The sequence below is a fragment of the Ictalurus furcatus genome, chromosome 17 (genome assembly GCF_023375685.1).
Source record: "Ictalurus furcatus strain D&B chromosome 17, Billie_1.0, whole genome shotgun sequence".
Lineage (NCBI taxonomy): Eukaryota > Metazoa > Chordata > Actinopteri > Siluriformes > Ictaluridae > Ictalurus > Ictalurus furcatus.
The window spans coordinates 10,193,303-10,218,652 of NC_071271.1; the positions used below are offsets into that span (position 1 = coordinate 10,193,303).

A 25,350-nucleotide genomic window follows, 5' to 3' on the forward strand; every position below is an offset into this window, starting at 1 on the left:
TTATTTATTTATTTATTTATTTTTAACACTGCTATGAGATATGTATCTGGTCCACAATGGTTTGTAATACTTCACTGTGTGCAATGCAAATAGTTACAGCAGAAAGAGGAAGTACTCTGCTTGGGACAACCCCTGATAGATAACAGACTCGGTCTAAAAGTGATCTGAACTATTTCTTTTTAATTCTACCTCTTCTGCCTATTTACTCTTTGCTGAAGATGCTTATTGTGTACATGTTGTGTGGCCAATTGGTCTTTCTACAGTTTAAATAATTTCCCAACAAAAGAGAAGACACCTGGTATTGTTTCTCTTTTCAGATCTATATAAGTCACACAGGCATAATGAGCTGATGTAAGATGTATGTGCATTCTGTTTTTTTGTTTTTTTAACAGCGTTCAAATATATAAATGTATTCATTTAGCTGATACTTTTATCAAAAATGATAAATCTAGCAGAGAGCAATACAAGTAGGGCTACCATACAAGATTTTTTTTTATTGAGTGCTAGAGGAGCAAAGTGCACAGAATTCAGGTCTAAGAGCAGATTTTTTTATTATTATTATTATTATTATTATTATTATTATTATTATTATTATTATTATGGGGGGCAATTTAGGGGTTAGTTAAGTGTTCACGGAAGAGGTGGATCTTTAGCCATTTTTTGAAGATAGTGATGGATTCTGATGTTTGGATTGAGGTTTCTAAGTTCATTCCACCGCTGAGGGACAGTAAGTTTGAAGGTTCTGGAGAGGGACCCCATGCCTCACTGAGTAGGTACGACCAGGCATCTGTCGTTAACTGAACACAGGTTGTAGGAGGGGAACCTAACCCTCAAGGAAAGTGTTGAGGTAAGGGGGTGGTTCCAGACAAGGTCTTGTACGTGAGCATCAAGGCCTTCTGTTTGATGCGTCCGGCTACAGGAAACCAGTGGAGTGAGATGAAGAGGTGTGTGATGGTGGCCCTTTTGGGCTGGTCGAAAACAAACCATTTAACCATATAATACAAACTGTTGTTTTAATGTCACCCAGGATATGAAGAATTTAAACGAAAACCCTCTGGGGTGGACAAATCAGTCCAGTATCATAGGTCTTTCAAATCATAAATCAATCTAACCCTGCTCTTTATAGGGTTTCACAAAGCAATCATTTTAATTTGGTATGTATGTTTAAATGGAATTTGCTTCACGGTAGTGTGACTTCTCAGTGCTATAAATCTATTGCACTCTTTGATCATTGATAAGCTACACATCTACTATTTTGTTCGTAGAATGCTCATTATTAAGTAGATTATGACAGGCGGTCTTACCACACACAGTAACATCCAGTTTAAACATAAATAAAGCTGCTAGCTAGATTTCATTAATGTTACGTGCAAAATGTCATTCAAAATGTCAGTCACAAACACGATTTGCTATGTCATATACTCACTAGTTTACTTTAGTTTGGATTAATGTACATAACTTGCTAACTTAGATTAGTTTGAAGGTTCTGGAACGGGACCTTGGGCCACGCTGAGTAGTCACTACTAAGTGTCGGTCGTTAGCCGATCGTAGATTGTGTGAGGGAACGGAAACCTCAAGGAAAGTGTTGAGGTAAGGGGGTGCTGTTCCAGACAAGGTCTTGTACGTGAGCATCAAGGCCTTGAATTTGATACTGGCGGCTACAGGAAGCCAGTGGAGGGAGATGAAGAGGGGTGTGACATGGGTCCTTTTGGGCTGGTTGAAGACGATGCATACTGCTATAAATCTTTTTATAATCAAAGTAATAACTATTCTCAGTAATCTGTATTCAAATGTTACACAGTGCAACTTCCACTGCAAGGTTAAAGTTCAGATCACCTTTAAACTTCAATATTCCCTCATTTTAGGGGACTAAAGTAATTGGACTGCAGGTGTCTCAGCTCATTCTGGACCCAGTGTCTGACATTATATATGCGAGCTGTGTAGAACCTTGTGATTTATTACATTTTGAGCTCTACTAAATGGTTATTTGGCACATTTTACTAATTTCTACAACTCCAGCATATGGATGCAGTGAATTAAATGTTTACAAGGGCTGTTCATTACTTTTATCTTTATGAGGGATCTTTACTCTCTGCTGTAGTTGCCTAAATATGGCATTATAGCTAAGAATAATGTGCTATAAAGTAACAAACCCGTGCAAGCTTTTCTAGGAAACCATGGGCTGGTTTTGGAAAGTCTGTTTTTCAGTTCCTTAAAGTAACTTGGGCAACTTGAGTTTGGCTGATAGGCACGGGTTAAAAAAACAAAACATGATGCTTAACCTAGCGTTAGACCAGCTTTATTTTGGTTTATTTTAACTGGTCAGTCATTTAGGCAGCATAAACAGCTAGACGTTTTGTATCTTGAAGCTGATGATTGTTTCTATAGACGCTCGAGACATGTTTTTAGATCAAATCAAATTTTAAACAAGTTCTAAAGCAGATGATTAGGTTTGGAACGTTGCTTGTGTTTTGAGCCTCAAGTTTCCTGATTGGGTTGTTTTGAATATAATTGCATACTAAACCCTGGATGGATGTAGCTGTGTTTAAGCAGCATGTAAGGAATCTATGACTAACGTTTGGTATACCAGTCACACTGTGTTTCAGACACTGCTCTTCCTGTTCGCAATTGCACTTCCAGTTCCTTTTTTTTTCTCACCATCAAGACTGCACTATCAGATAAGCTCAGTGGGGCTAGTGGAGGTCATCTTGTCTCACTGCGTACACCTAGTTCTTCTGTTTTATAGGTTTTTTATTTCATTTTTTAATTTTTTGTTAAATAAATAAATAGCTTGTTTTTGGCACTTGCACTTGTATTAACCTGCTTTTTATAATCCGCAATCCAGTTTGTTCTGCAGAAAGAAACAGGTGGGAGGAAGTTAAAAAGCGAGATAAATGATTACACCATATGCGTCGCTGCACAGGGGGGTCGAGTCTTGCTTTGATCCAGAATGCTGAGCTTTACACGATGTAATAGAAGCAGATGGCATATAATTCACTCTCCAAATTTTAGTAGCATGCACCTGACAATACAAGACACGGAAGAAGCTGATCCTCTGCGTCTAATAATTATTTGATGAAAGAAAAAAAATGTTGATATATTTTTGGCTGTGTGTGTGTAATCTAGTTTGCAAACAATGTCTCCTAATGTAATTGTTTGTTTAATTATAATTTCATCATTAGTACCACAGGTCAAGATTACCGTGTGATCAGTGAAACCAGTCCAACTCCCAAAGCCTGTTATAAGTGTCACAGTCATGACTACTACGTATTGCCAAATACATTCATATGTTTCTCATGTTATTTTGTATTGTATCATATGGTGCATTTCTAATTAACCAGGATGAAAACCATGCAGTTCTCCTGAGCATCATGAATTTGGAATAGTGTGACATTTGTGTATATAAAACACTGATGTAAACAATGTGTGTCTAGTATAAATGCGCTAACAGGGCTTTCACAGAAGTATACGGGGTTTTATTTTTTTGGCATCCTCGTCAGATTATTTGCTGTTAATGTCATTAAAGCGCACATATTATGATTTTGAAACATTTTAAAGGTCTCATGCAATAGATTTACATGCATCCAAGGTCAAAAAACACTTTAACGTGTTTATACTTTAAACTGCAGCATTACCTTCTTTCCCCCAGTATCACAAATGACTCGTTAAATGATCCGTTCTAAAGGATTCATTCTAAACTCCTCCTTTCAGAGAGCATACTCTGCTCTGATTGGTCAGATGTCCTAGTCTGTTGTGATTGGTCAGATGTCCCAGTCTGTTGTGATTGGTCTGCCAATGAAGACCAGAGGTGGGGCTATTTGTTAAAACCTACGTAGGTTTGTACAGGAAGTAAGTCTGGAATTACTAACGACTCGTTTCAGCTGTTCAGAATCGGTTCCTTCTTTTGGGAGTCAATAACTCCGTTGGTCATGCGCTTTGATTTTTGAAACTTTGCAGACTTTTTACATTCACAGACAGCTCTATAACACACTACTTGAAAGGTAATATCTGATAAAACCATAATAGGTGCACTTTAAAGTGGATTATTTTTTATTTGGTAGGCCCAAGTAGAATACCACCGCCAAAGGTCACCAAAATAGAATGAAGACGTGACACTGGGGCTGTTTTTGTTTTTTTTTTCAGCCCAGACTATAGATTCGTGTAAACCTGTCTGAGAGTGACATGCCTCCACCTAGATTTAATCTCTGTTTGCGTTGATATTTTTCAGCCCACATCTCTGACACATCCATAACACGTCATAGGCGGTGATTGACAAAGTACACGTTAAATACAGTCACAGACATAATGAACACGAGCAAGGTGGATTATTTACTCAGTTTTTCCCCTAGAAATACAGGGTGTGTTCCAATCAGCTCCCTAGGTCATGAATCAGTATATCGTGAACACGAGTTCGGGCGCTGGTAACGACCCTGGCACACTACACATTGGGACATTGATGACTCAATTTCCGGTGACATGACTACATACTCGCATTGTAAAACATCACCAATGTCATTTATCAACAACAGGCAGGACCGATATCTTTCTGCCATTATATGTCGTATAAATTTGTTAGCTTCATCACATGTGTTTCTGTAATGGCAAGATCGAAAGCTAGCTAGTTTTTTTTTTTTTTTTTTTTTTTTTTTTTTTTTTTTTTAAATCATTAGACTCACATTAGACTCACAATCATTAGACAAACCATATATAGGACATCAAAGAAAGTTAAAAATCGCTAACGTAAGTAATCATTTGAGAGATACAATAACAAGTTACTTACATTTGTAGACGAAGCTGGCTGAAGAGTTCATCCACCATTTTTTTTTTTTTTTTTTTTTTTTCCCGAGCTGAGAGACTTCAGAAAATGACCTCATTTCCAGTAAGGGAACATAGTGAGCATAGATGCTCCCTGGTTTTTGCGGTGCATTATTGGACATTCCAGTGCACTGGAAGGATTTTGCAATTGAGACAGTTCTTAAAATGGCCGAATCCCTGATTAGTTCCCTGACTACTGAACTAGGAAGCTGTTTGAGATACAAAGCACACTTTGTCCAGTCAAAGTAAAAATTAAACTTGCATGATAGAACTGGACGTTAAGTGTTTTTTGGCTTGAACGAAAAGCTTACAACTTTCAGTTTAGCATGTTTGTTATTCAGAGGAAATAAACACAAACCCCATTGGATATTACAGAGAACAAAAAACAAACAAAAAAGGGAAATCAAGAATCTACCTTTGTGTGTGTGTGTGCGTGTAATAGTGTACTGCATTCTTATTATGCAGTCTAGATTTGAGATGTGATGCATTGCTCAACAATAAGTTTCATTGTTGATCGATAATAGATTTTATCTCTTCCATCTAACATCATGACCAACCATCACTGATTAATTGTATGCAAAGTGTACAACCCCACACACAACTATAACAAAACAATAATAAATTAAATGAAGCTCAATTATGTGGGGAAACCACAGAACAGATTATTGATGTATCAAATCCATTAAATATGTAATAATACAGGCATGTGAAAAAAATTAAGTACACCCCATGGAATTTTTTTTTTTTTTTTACATAGTTACATAGCTAATATTTCATCCTCTTTGAAACAGTGCCTATTAATAAAGATGATACACTCTATCAAATGACACAAAATTTACTTTTGTAGTAACTTAATTTAAATTAATAATAATAATAAAAAAAAACACATCAGGCACATAGAAAAATAAGTACACACCTACATTTATCACACCTTCAAATCCATAAAATTAGAATCAGGTGTTCAAGATTGGGTGCCAGTGATTAGAACCTGCTTGGGGAGTGCAGGTGGAACCTGTCATATTTATGCCCCTCTCATATCTAGTGTCTGGTGTTCCGTTTGTTACTGAGGTGTGTGGTGTCGTCATGCCAAGATCTAAAGTGTTCTATAAGGCCTTCAGAAAAAAGATTGTGGATGCATACGAGTCTGGCATGGGATTTAAAAGATCTCAAAACTATTTGAAATACATCATTCCACTGTAAGGAAAATCGTGTACAAGTGGTGCAGATTTCAAAGAACTGCCAGTTTGTCCAGGGCTGGCCTTCCCAGCTAATTTAGGCCAAGAGCAGACCATCTGATGCAAAAATAAGTCTCCAATAACCCCCAAATTTTATCACAGTATCTGCTAGTAAGTCTTGCAACTGTTGGTGTCAAAGTGCATGCGTCTACGATCAGAAAGAGATTGCACAAATTTGACCTGCATGGGAGGCGTGCCAGGAAAAAGCCTTTGCTGTCTAAAAAGAACATTAGAGCAAGATTACAGTTTGCCGATGAGCATATAAGCAAAGACCAGGCCTTTTGGAATAATGTGCTCTGGACAGACGAATCAAAGATAAAGTTTTTTGGCCACGGTAAGAGTAGACGTTTGGTGCAGCCCAAAGACAGCTTTTCAGGAGATGCACCTCATACCAACTGTGAAGCATGGTGGTGGAAATGTTATGGTTTGGGGTTGCTTCACTGCCTCACATACTGAACAGCTTGCAATCATTGATTCAACTATGACTTCTGCATCATATCAAAGAGTGCTTGAAGATAATGTGAGTCCATCTTTCCGAAAGTTGAAATTGAACTGAAAGTGGACCTTTCAACAAGATAATGATCCTAAGCACCCTAGCATATCCATCAAGGAATGGCTCAAAAAGAAGAAATGGAGGGTTATGGAATGGCCTAGCCAAAGCCTGGATTTGAATCCCATTGAAATGTTGTCGTCCCCCCCCCCCCCCCCCACATCTGAAACAGACAATACATGCAAGAAAACCCTCAAACATCTTGCAACTGAAAGAATATTGCGTGGAAGAGTGGTAAAAAATTCCAGCAAGCCGATGACAGAGACCGGTGGACAATTATGCAAAATGCCTACAAGAAATTATTTCTGCCAAAGGGGGCAATACTAGCTTCTGAAACCAAGGGTGCATTTACTTTTTCCACAGAGGAGTATCACATCTATTGATATTTCTTTTGAATAAATGATTTAAAAAGCTATTTTCCTTGTGGTTTTGTTCAAGTATATCAACTTTTATTAATATGCACCGTTTCAAAGATGAGCAAATGTTTGTTTGTCCAAGATCAAAAAAGTCAACAATTTCCATGGGGTGTACTTCACATGACCGTATATCAATTTTCATAGCTGTCTCAGTGTTTTTTCATATTCTGTTGATGTTTCATGTATATTTTTCTTGCCAATCCAGCTTTTAACACTGCTGTGCACAAAGGTGACCTATCCTCCATTATAATGCAGATTAGTCCATTAGCACCAAGAGCATGTGAGGGATTTGCAGTGGTGTAGTCATGCACTTGCCTTATCCTTATATCACTGCCTTGCAGTTTTCACCCTTATTATTTTCGTTCTTTTTCTGTTTTTTGTTTGCAGTCATCTACCTGAGTTTGCAAATGATCATTTGTGTACTGCATGGGAACTGTGTAGTCTACATTCTGTTAAGGCATGCTGTTTCTGGTGTGTATTTGTGTCCTGGTTTTGTGTGTCTAGACTAGTTTCAAGAGGACCTTCCACCAGGTGCTAAATTTAGACCACAATGGCGTTGCAGATTCTTGTTCTCTGTAAATGCACGTGGGGTGCGTACTACTCGTACTACTCTGAACCCCCACCCAAGGCAATCACCCATCTCATTTTGGCTATCATTTCATCTAATCTTGGACCTAAAGGTTCTGTATGAATGAGTCAGCTACAGGATATGTAAAACACGGCCGATAAAACAACGCGTTTTTTCAAGTGTAGACTGCTTGAACGTCAGGCTGTGTGGTGTAACTGACTTTGCTGCTTTTGTGTGATGAGATCGTGATACAGTTTCCTTCAGTTCAGGCTTTCTGTGTAATGGCAACGAATGCATGTGTTGTGGTAAAGGTATCTCTTTTGTACTTCTACAGCATGTTTAGTATCTACATCCTGTTACGCTCATGCATTATCTGAACCCTTGTTTGAGCTGAGCAATGAGTAAACCTCATCAGTAAGAAAGACGCAGCGGCAGACGATGAAGATTTTAGATAAAATGGTGCTCATTGCAGACCGAGCTTTTCCTCGTTTCGTGGGATTACCGCAGAAAATGTAAATAACCGTGCACATGGCTTATATTTTCGTCCCTTCTAAAATTTTGAACACTTTTTTTTTCAGGATATTAAATTGATTTCGACCTTCGTTCACCATATGCCAGTTTAGTACTTATGTCACAAGAAATGCTTCTATCAGCAGTTAATGATTTTTTATTTTTTTTATTTATTTTTTTTAAAGCACTACACTCTGCCTTAAGTTGTTTTTTCACCTACTCATTACCCAGATGCAAAGGCTATGTAAAGGCCTTTTAATTTTAAGTAATGAAACCATTCTAGTCACCAAGATAATGACTTTTAAATCACCCTTTAATCAGAATCTTTCATTTGTCCGTTAACAAGATCACATTAAACCACACAAGCGTGAACTGCTTACAAGAATGGAACTGCTAAATGACCCCCATTTTATGAACTTCCTCACTGGAGTAGAAACTCGTTCGGCCATTTTTACCCACTCCGCTGCAGGCTAGCCATGTGGCTTTTGGATGGAAACACGCTTGAGTTACAGCATGCTGTACCTTTCCCCTGCACTGAGCCCCGGCCTGGCTTAACTGCATCATGTTTATTTATACTCTCGTGAGTGCACTCGCAAACTCCAATGACAGCACAGTAGTGCACTTCTCCGTTTGCCCTCAGGACCTAATTAAAACACACACGCACACACACACACAGGCTTTGTTCCCTTTTCCCTTTGTGTCATCTTTAAACACTTTCGAAAGGAAATAAAGACTTTAAAATGTTATTGAAACTGTTAAAGTGTACATTTCCAGTGAATGGGTGCTATTTAAAAAAAAAAAAAAAAAAGAACTTGCGTGGTTAATTATGGTGTGAATGTGTGTGCAGTGGAGTGCGAGGCTGCTGTCACTGCTGTTTCCTGACAGATCTGGTGTGAAGCCAGTTCCGGAGAGTTAAATTTGTATAGTGATGACTGTATCAAAAAAGTACACCCAGGAAACTCTATTTCAGAAATTGGGTGCATCCTTTTATATTCAATAGAATGTTGTGGTGTTTTGTTTTTTTAATATAAGCTGGATTAAATCCTACTTGAGTCTCTCTCAATGCCCAACTCAAATAACATGATCTATATCTATATGTGTAACAATAACTATATGTGAGATGGCGATAGTGTGTTTCCAGTGTTCATGCAAACATGCCAATTGTGCACATCCACAAACTGTACATGGCACCATGCGAACTGTGCAACACAGACCTAAGTGTAGGGGCAGAATTATATACGCTAGAGGTCAAGCGATTTTACAGATACTGATCACTAAGTTGGGCTGTACCTGCTGATAACCGATTAATCAACATAATACTCAAAGTAAAACATAGCTGAACTTTATTACAAAAATAAACGGTACTGACTGTATGAAAATGTACTTATTAAATATATAAATGGTCGTGTGTGTGTGTATATATGTATGTGTGTGTGTGCGTGTGTATATGAACTATTAATACATATTAAAGTAATAAAATGTATAGATCCAAATGACAAATAAAAATCAAGACATCCAGAATGACTCAAAAAGCACTTCAAATAACACAACAAAATTTATCAGTGATATTTTTTATTTCGCCTCTAGAGGCCGCTCTCGAAATGTGGACCGCGGACACCTCCCAGCCGCTCCCGCAAGGGACACATCCGTGCAAAACTATTGGTATGGATTTGTGCCAATCAATCGGTCGACCTTTTAATATACGCTCTGCTGTGGCACCAAGATCAGTTTAATAGCCTGAAATGCCATCCATGTTGGCACTGCTGTGCCTGCTACTTTCTCAACATACACATCATCATAACCTTTTCTCCAGCCATCTTTATTTTGCTACACAAACATCGTAGGAAGTTTTCAAAGATTTTCCCATTGCTGGCTAGGTATATTTCAGCTCAGCCCCCTGGTGGACGGAGCTTTTAAGCCTCTGAATCAGTGCTGTCGATCGTGATCTGCCAGTCGATTTGGTAGATCGCAAGCATCCATGTGCTGTCAATGATCACATCGTGTTTTAAAATAAAAATAAAAAAAACACAAGCATGGGTCAAGTATTTGCTGGTTGGCATATTTAATTGATGGTGTGCAACTGTATGGGCAGGAAGAAGCCCAAGAAAATCTGTAATGAAATTAGGTTACCTGTGCTTTAACCATTTCCGACTGCGTCACGTCAACCTGCTGTTAAGCTACGTAGCCAGCTAGTGTGAACTCTTTTCAGGAAACCATAGCCGTGCAATGAAAGAAGGTGAAAATGTGAATAATTTTTATGCTGAAGCAGAAAATGAATTTGCTTTTTCATTGGTGAAAGAAAAGAATGCCTGCTTGATATGTTACCAGGCTTTCGCATTGTCAAAAAAGGGGGTGATTCGGCACACCATCACACCACTTACCATCTGAAGTTCAAGGACTCCTTCCCACCCAAGAGCGAAATAGTAGAGAAAAGAATTCAGCAGATGAACTTTGTTTTAAAAGCCCAACAGTCACTTTCACAAAACCAAGTGAGAGAGCTAAAGCTGCTACCAGGGCTTCATTCAGTGTTAACCACCTCCTAACCAAGTACAGGAAGTACCCCTTCACTGATGGTGACTGTTTAAAAGAAATGATGACTGTTACAACTGACATATTATTCAGACTGTAAAAACAAATAAGACATAAAAATGGCAATGCTGCTTTAACTGTGCATGTTGTATTAACATGTTTCTGTGCCTGTTGTTGCCTATTGATATTTAAATTGTATTATTGGTACCGCTTAAAGTACCATTGAAATAGTTTTGGACCTCAATTCCACATGGACATTCTCATTGTGGTTGCTGGGACTATGGTTGCTATGGCCTTAGGACTGCAATTACCACATACAATTTTGCACTCAAATCTCCTTTAGTGAACAATAGTCTAGTTCAACAAACAGACTTTATATAAAAACCATAATGAACTTTCATTTACTTTCACACTAGGGATGTCACGAGAACTGATACTTCGGTTACAAGTTGGTACCAACATTCTTAAAACGTGACGGTACTTGTTTTTCTGGAGCAGCATTGGAACCGTTTCTAGTGGAGGTACCGAGGTTGCAATTCTTCCGGACCTGATGGGGGCAGCAAATGAAAAAACAAGTGTTTTAGTCTGTCCATAAGTGGTGAAGAACAACAACAACTACAAGCACATGGGGGAAAAACTACAGAAGTTTAGCTCGCCGTGACTCGTTGAGAGGGAAGGTGGTATGGAATATGTAAATGCTTCACATCCGAGGCGGATGACGACAAACATATAATTGATGCTCTGAAGCCGGTCTGCAACCGATGCTATAGTTCATTTCAAACAAAGCGAGGAAACACCTGGAATTTGGCAAAGCACCTGAAAGACGGTGCTATATTATGTTTGTTTGAGGCAGCTGGCATTGTAGCTGTGAAACCAGCTAACGTTATGCTCCATGTAATGTTTGCGATAGCCAGTTATTTGTTAACGACGCGAAAGCATTGCAGTGTTATAAACTACCTCCGAATGGGTCACCATGCAACGCCATTCAGCCCGTGTCCTGTCAGCTAAATGTAGCCTAATGTCACTAATAATTATTCAAATGTTCATGCTTTTAATAAATCTTTTTGGCCTGCCACCATATCAATGAATTTAAACTAATGCTTGCATTCAGAGTATAGTGTGTGCGTGCGTGCGTTTAGGAGTGCTGCACCTCCACTGTAGCCTCCACTCATTGTCAGACAGTGTTTGATAACTAAAATCTCTCCCCTCTCTCTCTCTCTCTCTCTCTCTCTCTCTCTCTCTCTCTCTCTCTCTCTCTCTCTTTTTCCAGTATCAGCCAGAGGAGGATGTCCTCCAGGAGAGTTTTTAATTAAATTTTTTCTTATTTTATTTTTATACCACACCGTGATATCGACTTTGGTATTGAGTATCGTGTACTTTTGGTGGTATCAGTACAGACTACTAGATTTTTGGTATCGTGACATCCCTATTTCACACTATAGTAAATTTTATTTATAAAGCACATTTAACACAGCGGAACTGACAAAAGTGCTGAACAGAGTAAAGAAAAGTAAAATAGAAAACAGGATAAAACCAAATCAAGATAGACAATAGTAAAAAAAATTAGGTTAAAACGCCTGGGAGAAGAGATGTTTTAAGCCTATTTTTAAAATTGGTAATTGAAGGTGCAAGGCAGATGTCCAGTGGCAATTGATTCCATAAACGAGGGGCAGCAACTGAAAAAGCTCTATCCACCTTAGTTTTTAAACGGGATCAAGGGACATACAGAAGAAACCTATCAGAAGACCTTAGAAATCTGTTGATTTCATAGATGAATGTGGTGTAAGAAGATCTTTGAGATAAGAAGTAGCTTGATCATTAAGAGTTTTAAAGACAAACAACAGAATCTTAAACTGAATCCTAAAATGGACAGGGAGCCAATGGAGCGATGCTAACACTCTGTCCACAGTCAAGCATGGTGGTGGTTCGGTGATGCTCTGGGGCTGCTTTGCATCCTCTGGTCTGGAAACCTGCAGCGTGTGGAAGGCGAGATGGATTCATTGAAGAATCAGGAAATCCTAGGGGAAAACGTCATGCCGTCTGTGAGGAAGCTGAAGCTTGGGAGTCATTGGGCCTTCCAACAGGACAATGATCCCGAGCATGCCTCAAATTCCACCAAGGCTTGGTTGCAGAAGTCCTGGAAGATTCTACAGGGCCATTACAGTCACCTGACTTAAACCCTATAGAAAATCTCTGGTGACAGCTGAAATTCTGTAAATTTTGACAATAAACCTGATGTACAGTGGGGGTTGAATAATTTTGATTGCAACTGTAATATTTAGGGCTGTGATGGTGGCAGATTTCTACTACAGTGGGAGGTTAATAATATACAATTTTATATGCTTAAATTAAATAAAAACCTAAATATCAAAAAATCAAATGAGACTTTATTTTAGCACTTCCGTCAGTGAAACAACTCATACAGCCTTGTTGTGTTGTGTTGTGTTGTGTTGTGTTTGAATGAGAAACAGCCCGAGGGCATTTTGGGATACGGTATTGTGATTGACCTAGGGAGAAGTCGAAGAATGAGGGACTGGAGAATTGAACACAGTCACACATTTTTCTCTCGTTAGGCACGAATCCAAAAATGTTCCCAGATCGGGTTCCCAGATCCCGATGTAACATTTGGTTTCCCAACAAGATCCATCGCAGCGGCAGAACCTGAAGTGAACCAGCAGAATTCACCTGACTGGATTTTGCCGCACTCAAATAAACCCACACCAGACTAACAGACAACACCATAAATGGCCTTTGATTATGATTATATAATTTGTGTATTAACATACGATCTCCCGCTATATGGTAGGCTATAAATACAAATTTATTTAGCAGCTGGTTGTTGTTGTAATGAGCTACGTCTAATATTGCCCACAACTCTTTGCAGGAGGAGGAGTTTTGGGACTGTTTGTGTCATCGAATTAAAGGACACATTTTAGAGAGGTGTAAATGAAACATGGAAAAATAAATCAAGGGAATGGTAAAGAAAATTTTTAATTAATTAAATATTTAAATTAAATATAAGGAATAATCAATGAATGGAAAAGCTAAAATGCAACAAGGAGTTTGTTTACGGTGACGGTGTGCACTAGGCAACCACATTCTCTTCCATTATATGACGTTAGTATGTCCCAGTACGTGCATACTCTTACTACACACTCAAAAGTATGTACTTTCTCTTCACAAAAAGACTACATACGTTTAGTGCGTCGTATAAGTAGGGATGCAGGTCAGTCTTTCACATAGCACGGGACCGAATGGTCCAATATTGGCAAATACTGAAAGTCAAAAAGGAAGTCTAGGGTGTTTGGCAAAATATACATTGTTGCACAACATTTCAAATGTGACCTCAAGACCTAACCTCTCATTTGAGTTACCTCTGTTCAAGTTCCGTAGCACACAGTGATAGGTGGGGATGTAGAAGGGCTCTTTGATTGTCCGCCTTGGGCATTCGCAGACTTCTGTCTCTCCTCTGTTGTTGGCCTGGTTTTTTTATCATGGAAAACAGGAAACAGGAAGGGAGCAGCCAGCTGCAGGTTAAAGGTCAGGCCAAAAGAGGAGGAAGGCTTACAAAAGCACAGTATCTAGGGAAGGTTTGGCTCATATGCAGTGTCATGACAAGGAGAGGCCAAGAGCCTGAATAGAAAAATGGAGGAGGGGGCGATGGCTTGTGTGTTCGTACTTGGTCATAAAAACTATTGCGTGGGTGGACATTTGAGGGTTTGTGGGGGGGGGGGGGGGGAGTTTTCATACAGTCCTAGATATATTGTTCATTTTAATCAGTAGGAGCCGTGTAATCAATCAGACATTTGAAAACCGTTTATGAATGATTTTAGAGCCACTAACATATGTTGTAGTAAGCAAGAGGACCCCATGGCACATATAAACCAAGAACACTTTTTCTGTATAATTTTCACGTAAACACTTCCCAACTAGTGTCTTTGTAGTTTGCATAATTACTGCCACTCAGTCTTGCTATCCACTCAGCCAGCATTCTCTATAGGCTGCAAGCACCGTATAGGAGGATCTGCGAGTTAAAAACGGAGATTCACAGTGAAAAGTGCTGGCAGGAGTCCCAGAGGAAGAGATGGGGCTTCATATAGCATTAAACCCTGCTACCCTAACCAAACAAACAAGCTCCACGAGAGCCCCATGGGAACGGCTCCAATTCTGACAATGTAAGGGCAGATTGAGATGATGAATTTTTAAGAAAGGTAGAGTACGATGTATACAAGGGTGAGACAGATGAAAACCTTAATTTCAGTACTGTGGAACATAGTGTTGGAACGTTTGCATTGAGCAAAATGCAGATACACATCTGAGACATGTATTTGTAATCAGCGATCCAGAAAAAAAGGTTTTCATTTGAGTCACACAACTAGAACTGTTCTTAGCACAGAAGTGTTGAGATGTACGAATGTAATTATTGGGTGTGGTCACTCAAGCCAGATAGGAACCTTGGGGTGACGTTTGACAGCTTGACCTTCACAGACCACATTTCAACAACTGCACGTTCTTGTAGTTTCATTCAGTATAACATCAAGAAAATCAGACCCTATCTCACCAAACAGGCTACACAGCTACTAGTCCAGGCTCTTGTCCAGTTTTGAGATGACTACTGCACTACTCTCGGGCCTCCCAGCCAGCTCCATCAAACCCATTCAAATGATTCACAATGCAGCAGCACGCCTAGTCTTCAACCAGCCCAAAAGGACCCATGTCACACCCCTCTTCATCTCTCTCCACTGGCTTCCTGTAGCTGCCCGCATCAAATTCAAGGCTTTGATGCACACGTACAAGACCTTATCTGGAACAGCACCCCCCTACCTCACCACTCTCCTTGAGGCTTACGTTCCCTCACGCAATTTGCGATCGTTAATGACTGACTGCCAACCCCCCATTATTTTAAAAAATAAATAAATAATAATAATAAATAAAAAACAACTTTGGCTCTTATACCTCTCCTCTGTGCCCTTTGCTTCTCTAGGACACAATTGTAAATCTTGTATGGTAGCACTACTTGTATTGTTCTCTGCTTGATAAATCGCTTTTGCATGTATTTCCTCATTAGTAACTCGCTTTGGATAAAAGTGTCTGCTAAATGAATAAATGTAATGTATTGGTGGAAATGTTGATGTGGTGAAGCTTTCTAGGAGAATACGTTTAGAGAGTGCTGTAGGGATGACGTATTCTTGTAGGCCAACCCGAAAGTTAGCATTACCCTGGTTCCCTCGACAAAAAGCCAATAGGGTTTTTCCATTGGCTTTTGGATTATTACAGAAAATATTTTTTTTAAAGATAAAGTTTCTTACACGTTTTGTTCATCAAGATAATCTTCACAAATAAACACAAATTATATGAAATTTGAAGCCTAAATACAGTCACTAGAAGTGAAAAGCTAAAATTAGTCTATAAACGAACTACACCATGGTCACATGTCTTCATCACTAAGCTTCCGACAACTCCATCCATCCACCCATCTTCTATACCACTTATCCTTTCTTCAGGGTCACGGGGAACCTGGAGCCTATCCCAGGGAGCATGGGGCACAAGGCAGGGTACACCCTGGACGGGGTGCCAATCCATCACAGGGCACACTCACATACACATTCACACACCCATTCATACACTACGGACACATTGGACATGCCAATCAGCCTACCATACACGTCTTTGGGCTGGGGGAAGAAACCGGAGTACCCGGAGGAAACCCCCCGCAGCACGGGGAGAACATGCAAATTCCGCACACACAGGGCCACGGTGGGAATCAAACCCCTGACCCTGGAGGTGTGAAGCAAACGTGCTAACCACTAAGCCACCATGCACCCTGCTTCCGACAACTCCTTCAGTCTTTATTTTAAAAAAACAAAAAAACTCTACAATTGGAAAATACTATAAATTGACAACACTACAAGTTGGAAAGTTTGAGTTGGAGTAGTTTACAAGAGCCCAGCAAGGCTGTAGTAGATGAGTTTTTTCCAGTTCAGCGTGATGTTTAATGTCCCTGACAACCTCTGTAGTCCCATTTAGCCACTTGTAAGCGACCGCCTTTTTCAAGGCACTTAAAAGCTTTTAAAAAAAAAATCATGATTGGGGTATTACTGATGTATTTTATGTCGTAGTACAAAAAGTGATCATATCTTGAGCTTGTGTTAACCACAGACCTTATTTCAGGCATTTAACCAAAAACCCATTGACTTCAGGACGATGGAACCGGAAGTGCTAAAATGAGTTTTAGGACTCATTCCTGCGGCACTGTATTTAGTATATTTGGAAGGAGTCTCCGATGTTGGCACTTTGTAACAGTCCTAGGTAAAGCATTACCTTTTCAGACACCGGAAAAGTCATCAGGATGGATGGCTTTGCGGTTTCTCACTACTATGATAAGCAGCGTTAGACCCCACCCCCCCCCCCCCCCCCCCACCCCGTGTGAACTTTGAGAGACAAAATAGAGAGCCTGATGAGGTGATGGAACAACTTGTTAATGCTCATAAGTGTCAACAGGAACTAACCTGTTCTAACTAATTAACAAATCATTGCTAACAAATCAACAAAATAAACCCAAAATCTATCCCATGCTAAGCTACTTTATCTATTTGTTTAATTCTTGCTAATTTCCTGACCAATGATTTGTTGTAAAGACCATTAAAGGCTTAATATTTTGCCATTTGGGCCTTAGCCCTTTTTTATTTTATTTTATTAAAAGGTTTTTGCAGAGTAGTGTACTCTACTTCACACCACCCTGTCATGTTTTATATCCGACATTACTGTTCATTTCATTGTGGTTGCATTGCTAATGTTTTATATATGTAGCATTCTGTGGGTTTTTTTGCCCACATGTTAACATTCTCATGCATGCTTTGCTGGTGTTTGGCAATGCAGCACAGCTGTTCCCCATTGAGGGCAGCACATTGCCACGTTTTTGCACAAAGCCTTTAAAAAAAACAAAAAACCACACATTGCCAACGGGGTCTAGCTCTCTTTCATTTTACTGTGATCGATCAATGACTTAGTGAGTATTTGCTCTCAGAGCGTGTGTATATATATGTGTGTGTGTCTGTGTGTGTGTAATATATATATATATTTTTATATTTATATATATATATATATATATATATATATATATAATATAAAAATATATATGTATGTATATGTATGTATATATATATATATATATATATATATATATATATATATATATATATATATATATAAAAATATATAAATATAAAAATATATGGCACTCCGACCACAATTTCAGAGTCGCCGCTAAAGGCAATGCGCTTTGTACTTTCGCTTCACATTTCTAGTGGAAGAAAGATTAATAGGTTCAAGAAAATGCTGAGAACAGCAGGAGAATGTCGGGTGTGTGCGAAGATGAATGACATCTGGAGGAGAAAAAGAAATATCCAGAGTTTCGTATTGATCTGTAACGTTGTTTATGAAATGAGCCTGGTCTGTCTATTTAGCATCACCACTTGGGAGATTCTTGTGCTTGCTGTGTTCTGATTCTCGTGCTCACCTGTATTTGTGTGTGGGGGTGGGGGGTATAGAGGTGCTGGGGAGAGAGAGAGAGAGAGCGCTTGAACTAGGCTTGTTTGGAGGCAGCTGCAGTCCTGCCACACACTCACACTATGTTGTGCATGTCAATTCTCCAGACTGGAGCGCTTGCACAATCCCCCACTGTGCTGGCCTTTAAATCATGGCTTTCTACTTTCCCCCTTTCCTCTCACTGCTGGACTCCCTGCCTCACCTCGCCTTGCGCCCAGGCCCAGTAGCATCAGCCATAGCTTTCCCCTCCTTCCCTGCTCACTTCAGAGCTTCAGTACCGGCGTTCATCTGCTTCAGTGATAAATAATATATATTTTCGTTCATTCATCTTCAGTAACCTTTTGTTCCTGGTGAGGGTCACATTGTATCCGGGTACACTGGGGGCGTGTTCTGAATACACCCTGGACGGGCCACCAGTCCATCACAGAGCATCCTGCACACACATGTTCACAGGCTCATTCACATTTAGGGGCAATTTATCATAAACAATCCACCTAATATGTCAGGATCAAACCAGGGAGCCTGGAATGTTAACATGTTAGGTTAGGCTATCCACTGCACAAACATGCCGTCCTAAATAATATATAATAAAATAAATGTAATTTTTTTTTATTAATGTCTGAATGTGTGTGTGTGTGTGTGTGTGTGTGTGTGTGTGTGTGTGTGTGTGTGTGTGTGTGGTTTTTTTTTTTTTTTTTTTTTTTTTTTTTTTTTTTTTAATTATTATTATTGTGACCATAGGTGAGGGTAGGAACGAAAATTGCCCGGTAGATCGAGATCTTTGATCGGAATTGCCTGGTAGATCTTTGCCTTCCGGCTCAGCTCTCTTTTCTTCACAACGGTGCGGTAGAGCGATTGCAATACCACTCCAGCTGCTCCGATTCTCCGGCCAATCTCCCGCTCCAATGTCCCCTCACTCGTGAACAAGACCCCGAGGTACTTGAACTCCTTCACTTGGGTTAAGTCCTCATTCCCTACCCGGAGTAGGTACTCCATCGGTTTCCTAGTGTGATCGGACCTGGTAATGACCGAAAGAACTAGATCGTGGGTATAAGCGGCCGAAATGGGTTCTCTCAGGAGGGTGGCTGGCTTCTCCCTTAGAGATAGGGTGAGAAGCTCGGCTATCCTAGAGGAACTCAGAGTAGAGCCGCTGCTCCTCTGCGTTGAAAGGAGCCAGTTGAGGTGGTTCTGGCACCTGGTAAGGATGCCCCCTGGGCGCCTCCCTAGGGAGGTGTTCCAGGCACGTCCAGCTGGGAGGAGACCTCGGGGAAGACCCAGGACTAGGTGGAGAGATTACATCTCCACACTGGCCTGGGAACGCCTCGGGATCCCACAGTCAGAGCTGGTTAATGTGGCTCGGGAAAGGGAAGTTTGGGGTCCCCTGCTGGAGCTGCTGCCCCCGTGACCCGATTACGGATAAGCGGTTGAGGATGGATGAATATTATTATTGTACATGATTCTTGACGACCTTCTTTTGTTTGCTTTACTTTCAGACGAAACCTGACCAAACTATCTCTAATCTTCAGTCACATGCTGGCTGAGCTCAAAGCCATCTTTCCCAGCGGTCTGTTCCAAGGGGATAATTTCAGGATCACGAAGGCAGATGCAGCAGAATTCTGGAGAAGATCATTTGGAGACAAGTGAGTGTTCTTTGTGCTGAAAGATGTAATATATGAATGATCGTGTAATATGAATCACAATATGACCGTCATTTTTGGCTTACAGTGTAACTTGATATTTCCCTGATCTGCCCAGGACTATTGTCCAGTGGAAGGTCTTCAGACAAGCACTGCACGAGTTTCACCCAATCAGCTCTGGGTTAGAGGCAATGGCCTTGAAGTCCACAATAGACCTCACCTGCAACGACTACATCTCCGTGTTCGAGTTCGACATCTTCACCCGGCTTTTTCAGGTGCGCTATCTCGGCTCCACAACTTCTCCCCAGCACAAACTGTCATCTCTGCTATTGTTCCTGATATCAGTGGTTTAACAAAGGCCATTGTTCTGTGTTCGCACACAACTGCAGGTGTGCTGCAACACTGTGTGTGTTTGTGTTCAGGGGGGAGATTATAAACATGTCATCACTGTCAAATTCTACAAATCTTTGCAATCTAGCTTTCATTTTTGACAATATTTGAACCCCATGTCATGAACATTGCATGAAAATCTAGCAGCTCCACAACATTGCTTTCTCAGCCAATAGTTTGAAACATGCTCAAATCCTGGTTCATGCTTTCATAACCCGACACTTGGATTACTGTAATTCCTTCTTCATTGGCATTACTGGTAAATAGACTTCAGCATATTTAAAATTCAGCTCATACCAATTATTCCAACAGTTATGCTGACAACCCATGTCAGAGAATAGAGGGCCAGATTGAGAGGCAAAACATCCAGCAAAATGGCTGGTTTTACTAGGGTAAGCTGCGAAAACGCTAGTATAACTAACGATTATCAGCTTAAATTAAAGGCAGTTGGACTCAACAGTGACCTTTACAACTAGCCCAAGAACCTGTGGTCCATGGAACGAAATTGGTTTTCCTGACATTTATATGTACCTGATTTTACGCAGAGCCTGAAGGCATACAAAAGCCTTGACGCTTGGTCCTACTTCAAGGCGGGATTTGTTGGAGCTAGCTAGTCCTAGTTTGATTGTCGCTAACACTTCTTCCATTTACTAACGTTATATATTTGTGAAGGTAAAACACAGTCAGAGAATGAATGAGCCCCCGTTATTCATCAGTGGAAATAGGCAGCGTTTAAAAAGAAATATGAAGCAAATTATTCATCATTGTACAACGTGAATACCTCATGCCAAAAGAACGTACACGTACACTGCTCGACTTAGTAAAAAAAGGAGTGAATTTTTTTTTGCCATTCTGTAAAAAGATAGCTCTGAATTCTTGTTGAATCTGTTAGCACAGTCAATCATAGCTTTTTCCCCATTTTAGATACGTTTTTTTTCTGTTTTCTCGCGGAATTCACGCTGTACACTAATGCTCCTGCTCAGTCATTTTGTCACTCAGTGGGCGTGACCGTGGCGAGCTCCGGCTACCGTGACGTCACGTGCATACCCTCTATTCAATATAAACTCCTCCTTATTTACAAAGTACTTCCTGGCCTCACCCCGCCTTATCTCTCTGAGCTCCAACAGTCTTACATCCCTGCTCAGACTCTCAGAACCACTGATGCTGGGTTATTGGTGGTGCCTAAGATGAGACCCACATCAATGGATGGTAGATCTCATCCTCCACTCTTCTGGGAAGGCTTTCCACTAGATTTTGGTTTGGACCTCTTGGTTCCGTTCAATGAAATACAGCATATAAAGATATTCTATACAACTTTGTGTTTCCATCTTTGTGGCAGCAGTTTAGGGAAGAACCACATATGGGTATGAAGATCAGGTGTTCACATACTGTACGTTTGGCCATAAAGTGCATCTTTTCCTCACCCAACATTTTTCCCTACTTATTTGTCTTCTTCCTAGGTGAGTGTTAGAAAGTGTTTAACAGACATTTACTGTTAAACTGGGTGAGATAAGCCATTAAAAACCTACCAAAATGTTAACACTGGAGTACACAAGCTTCATTAGCTAAATGTTTCTTCTGTTTTTGTTTTTTAAAGCAAATGCTTCTGTGCTGTCCTTGTTGTTTTGTGAATAATATCGTTGGGGTCTATTGTTCTGTTGGTTTCCTGCTCTACTGCAACAGCACAACTGCTCATAAAGGAGCATTTAGAAACCAGTGTTCCTGTGTAAGTAATCGACTCATTACACTGAGTACTCTAAAGCAGACATCACAGAGAGCTCTCAGTGAGGCAGCCTATCATTACATATCATATCCACCCTTTAATTAAGCTGCCTTCCCCTCATCCCTGTGCATCAAGGCTAATTTGGGAAGAAGAAGGGGATCTTTTTAAAACTGCTATGATTCAGGTTGTTGGTTTTAAAGCACAAGGATTGGCTTATTAAAACCTTAAAAGGTGCTTCTATATTTTAAATGTTCAGAAAAACTGTAGCTATTTGAATATTTTTGGTGGCATGAAAAATAGTTTGATCTGAAATTATTCCCCTATATACATAAAATCTGAACAAAATGTTAAGCAAGTATCTTATATCGTGCACTCTCTGTATGATCGCTGTGCGTGTGGTGCAATAGTCAGCACTCTACCTTGTGTTCCCTGGAACTGCACTCTTTCTTTGGCCTTGCAATCAGCCAGAAATAGGCAGTGTGTTTACAGAGAGCTTGTTTGCTCTTTAGTGAAGCTGTTCACAGTAAGGCCATGCGTTTTCTGCTTCTGAATAAACCTATTTGATGGAAAAGCCCGTCCAAGTCTCCGGACCGCCACTTCATGTTTATTCGATTCAAGTGTCTTTCGATTCCATCTTTGATTGCCTTGATCTGATGGCCAGATTAGTCCAGTTAGATGACCACATGCAGGATGTATTTGACAAAAACTGACCCATAAGAGGCAATTAAATATCACATTGAACTTCTAAGAAGGTTTGAATGGATTAAATTGTGCACATCCGTTCTGTTTAATTGAATAAAATGTTGGATTAGAGGGTTTACAGCTGAGGTTTGGGTGAAAAGAATGGGTCATTCACCACTGAAATTGTGTTCATCCAAAACATATTATTATCCAAAAGTCAGCACAATATGAATTATGATACAATGTTTTTTGATGATTGCACAAACAAAACATCACTGTTCATTAATATATCTTCCAATTCAATATTTATAGCCATAAGTCATTTCATTTAATGGTAGAAGAAATCCAGTCATCTCCACATTTATTGGCACCCTTAAAGAAAATATGCAAAAATAGCCAATTCACATTTTCCGTACAGCTGGAGAAGCTGCTTACGTCCTGTTTTAAACAAATATCTAACATTCAAAGTAAATGCAAAAAAGTTTTATAAAAAAAAAAAAAAGGAACTATATGGTATATTTGCCTTTGACCATGTTATAAATATAAGGTTGCACACATCACTCACCATGTTCAAATCTAAAGTGTTTTGAATGCAAATGAGACAGATGGATGGTAAAAGGTAAAATACCATTAAGAACAAGTACTGAATACATAAACCTTTGAAAGGCTACAGGATAACGGGTTAACATCAGTTAGTTGCAGTTTTGTGTGACTTGTATAAACCTCTTTCATATGAAACAGGTAGTTGGTCAGTTCAGCTTCTTTTTGTTTAACAGTACTACCACTGAGGTTTTAAGCTCTGTGGTTTTAGAAGAGGTTGGAATAAAAAAAGCTCATTGTTTTTTAGCACACTTGTTGATTCGCCTATGCTCTCATATTCATTAAATTCATTCACGTTCATTCTCTTCCACTTAAATGTCCTGTTGTTCCGGTCTGTATTCGTTAACATAAACCCGAGGGTTTTTATCACTGACTAACTGGCAGACCTGCTGTACAGAATGACTCATTCTCATTACTGGCTCCTTCGTTGTGCTTAATGTCGATTCTGACTGTGTGTGCGTGTGTGTTTTGTAGCCATGGTCGTCTCTGCTGCGGAACTGGAACAGCCTTGCGGTGACTCACCCGGGCTACATGGCTTTTCTCACCTACGATGAGGTCAAAGCTCGCCTACAGAAGTTCATCCACAAGCCTGGCAGGTAGTACGCCCACCACAATCCTTACCACCTACACGTCTACAGAATAAAACAATGAAACAATTATGTAAACCTACTGTACAATCATAACTCTCAAGCCTTTTTCGGCTTCTCTCCTACACAAGGCCTGTGCGCAACAATAGGTCATCCACGCATTGTCCTTTTGGAGAAGATGTCCCCTGTATGTTCGCACGCAACCACGGTCCCATCCAAATGACCATTTATTCATTACACAAGCAGGCTTAGATAATCATTAGTAACCATTTTCACACACAACAGTGCCACACAGAGACAGTTCACGTTCAGTCAGAAGACCTCGGGCTCCCAGCGGATCACAGAACAGCGTGGTACCCGAGATCAGTAGATGTATTGTAAGACTCGTATGATGTCACCCTGATTTGTTGCATATTCATTAATGAGTACTGTACATGTCCGTGTAGGTGCATGCAGTCATTTTAAGAAGTATCCAATTTGAAACATCTGCATCGTTAAGAGAAAATTGCAGACGCTGATATTGTATTTGTTACTCTTACTTATGTACAGTCATGTGAAAAAACAAGTACACCACCTGGAAATTGTTGGGGGTATTTTTTTTTTTTTTTTTTAGACAAGCAAACATTTGATCCTCTTTGAAACAGTGCCTATTAATAAGGTTTATACATCCTATCAAATGACACAAAACATTTACATTCTGTCATAATTTTCACAATTTAAATGAACAATAAACCAATCAGTCACATGGTAAAAGTAAGTACACCCCTATATTTATCACACCTTCCAATCCATAAAATTAGAATCAGGTGTTCAAGATTGGGTGCCAGTGATTAGAACCTGCTTAGAAAGTTCAGGTGGAACCTGTCTTCTTTATACCCCTCTTAAAAAGAACATTAGAGCAAGACTACAGTTTGCTGATGAGCATATACACAAAGACCAGGCCTTTTGGAATAATGTGCTCGGGACAGATGAATCAAAGATCAAATTTGGCCACCATAACAGCAGACATGTTTGGCGCAGCCCAAAGACAACTTTTCTGGAGACGCACCTCATACCAAATGTGAAGCACGGTGGTGGAAATGTTATGGTTAGGGGTTGCCTCACTGCCTCAGGGACTAGACAGCTTGCAATCATTGATTCAACTATGAATTCTGCATCATATCAAAGAGTGCTTGAAGATAATGTGAGGCCATCTGTCCAAAAGTTGAAATTGAACTGAAAGCGGACCTTTCAACAAGATAATGAGCCTAAGCACACTAACAAATCCACCAAGGAATGGCTCAAAAAGATGAAATGTAGGGTTATGGAATGGCCTAGTCAAAGCCTGGATTTGAAACCCAGTGAAATGTTGTGGGGGGGGGGGGGGTTGAAATGGGCAGTACATGCAAGAAAACCCTCAAACATCTTACAACTGAAAGAATATTGCATGGAAGAGTGGTCAAACATTCCAGCAAGCCTGGCGGATAATTATGCAAAAACACGTACAAGAAGTTATTTCTGCTAAATGAGGCAATATGACTTCTGAGGCCAAGGGTGTACTTACTTTTTCCACAGAACAATA

At 39.9% G+C, this 25,350-nt stretch overlaps 1 protein-coding gene across 1 annotated transcript in view; it reads left to right on the forward strand.

Moving 5' to 3' along the window:
* The window catches only part of cbl (Cbl proto-oncogene, E3 ubiquitin protein ligase), a 54,400-nt gene that overhangs the window by 15,092 nt on the left and 13,958 nt on the right, over nucleotides 1–25,350 (forward strand). The window contains exons 3-5 of the mRNA XM_053647766.1: nucleotides 19,665–19,811; nucleotides 19,927–20,083; nucleotides 23,677–23,798. Coding sequence (XP_053503741.1) covers nucleotides 19,665–19,811; nucleotides 19,927–20,083; nucleotides 23,677–23,798 — 426 coding nt within the window. The remainder of the gene's footprint in view (nucleotides 1–19,664; nucleotides 19,812–19,926; nucleotides 20,084–23,676; nucleotides 23,799–25,350) is intronic.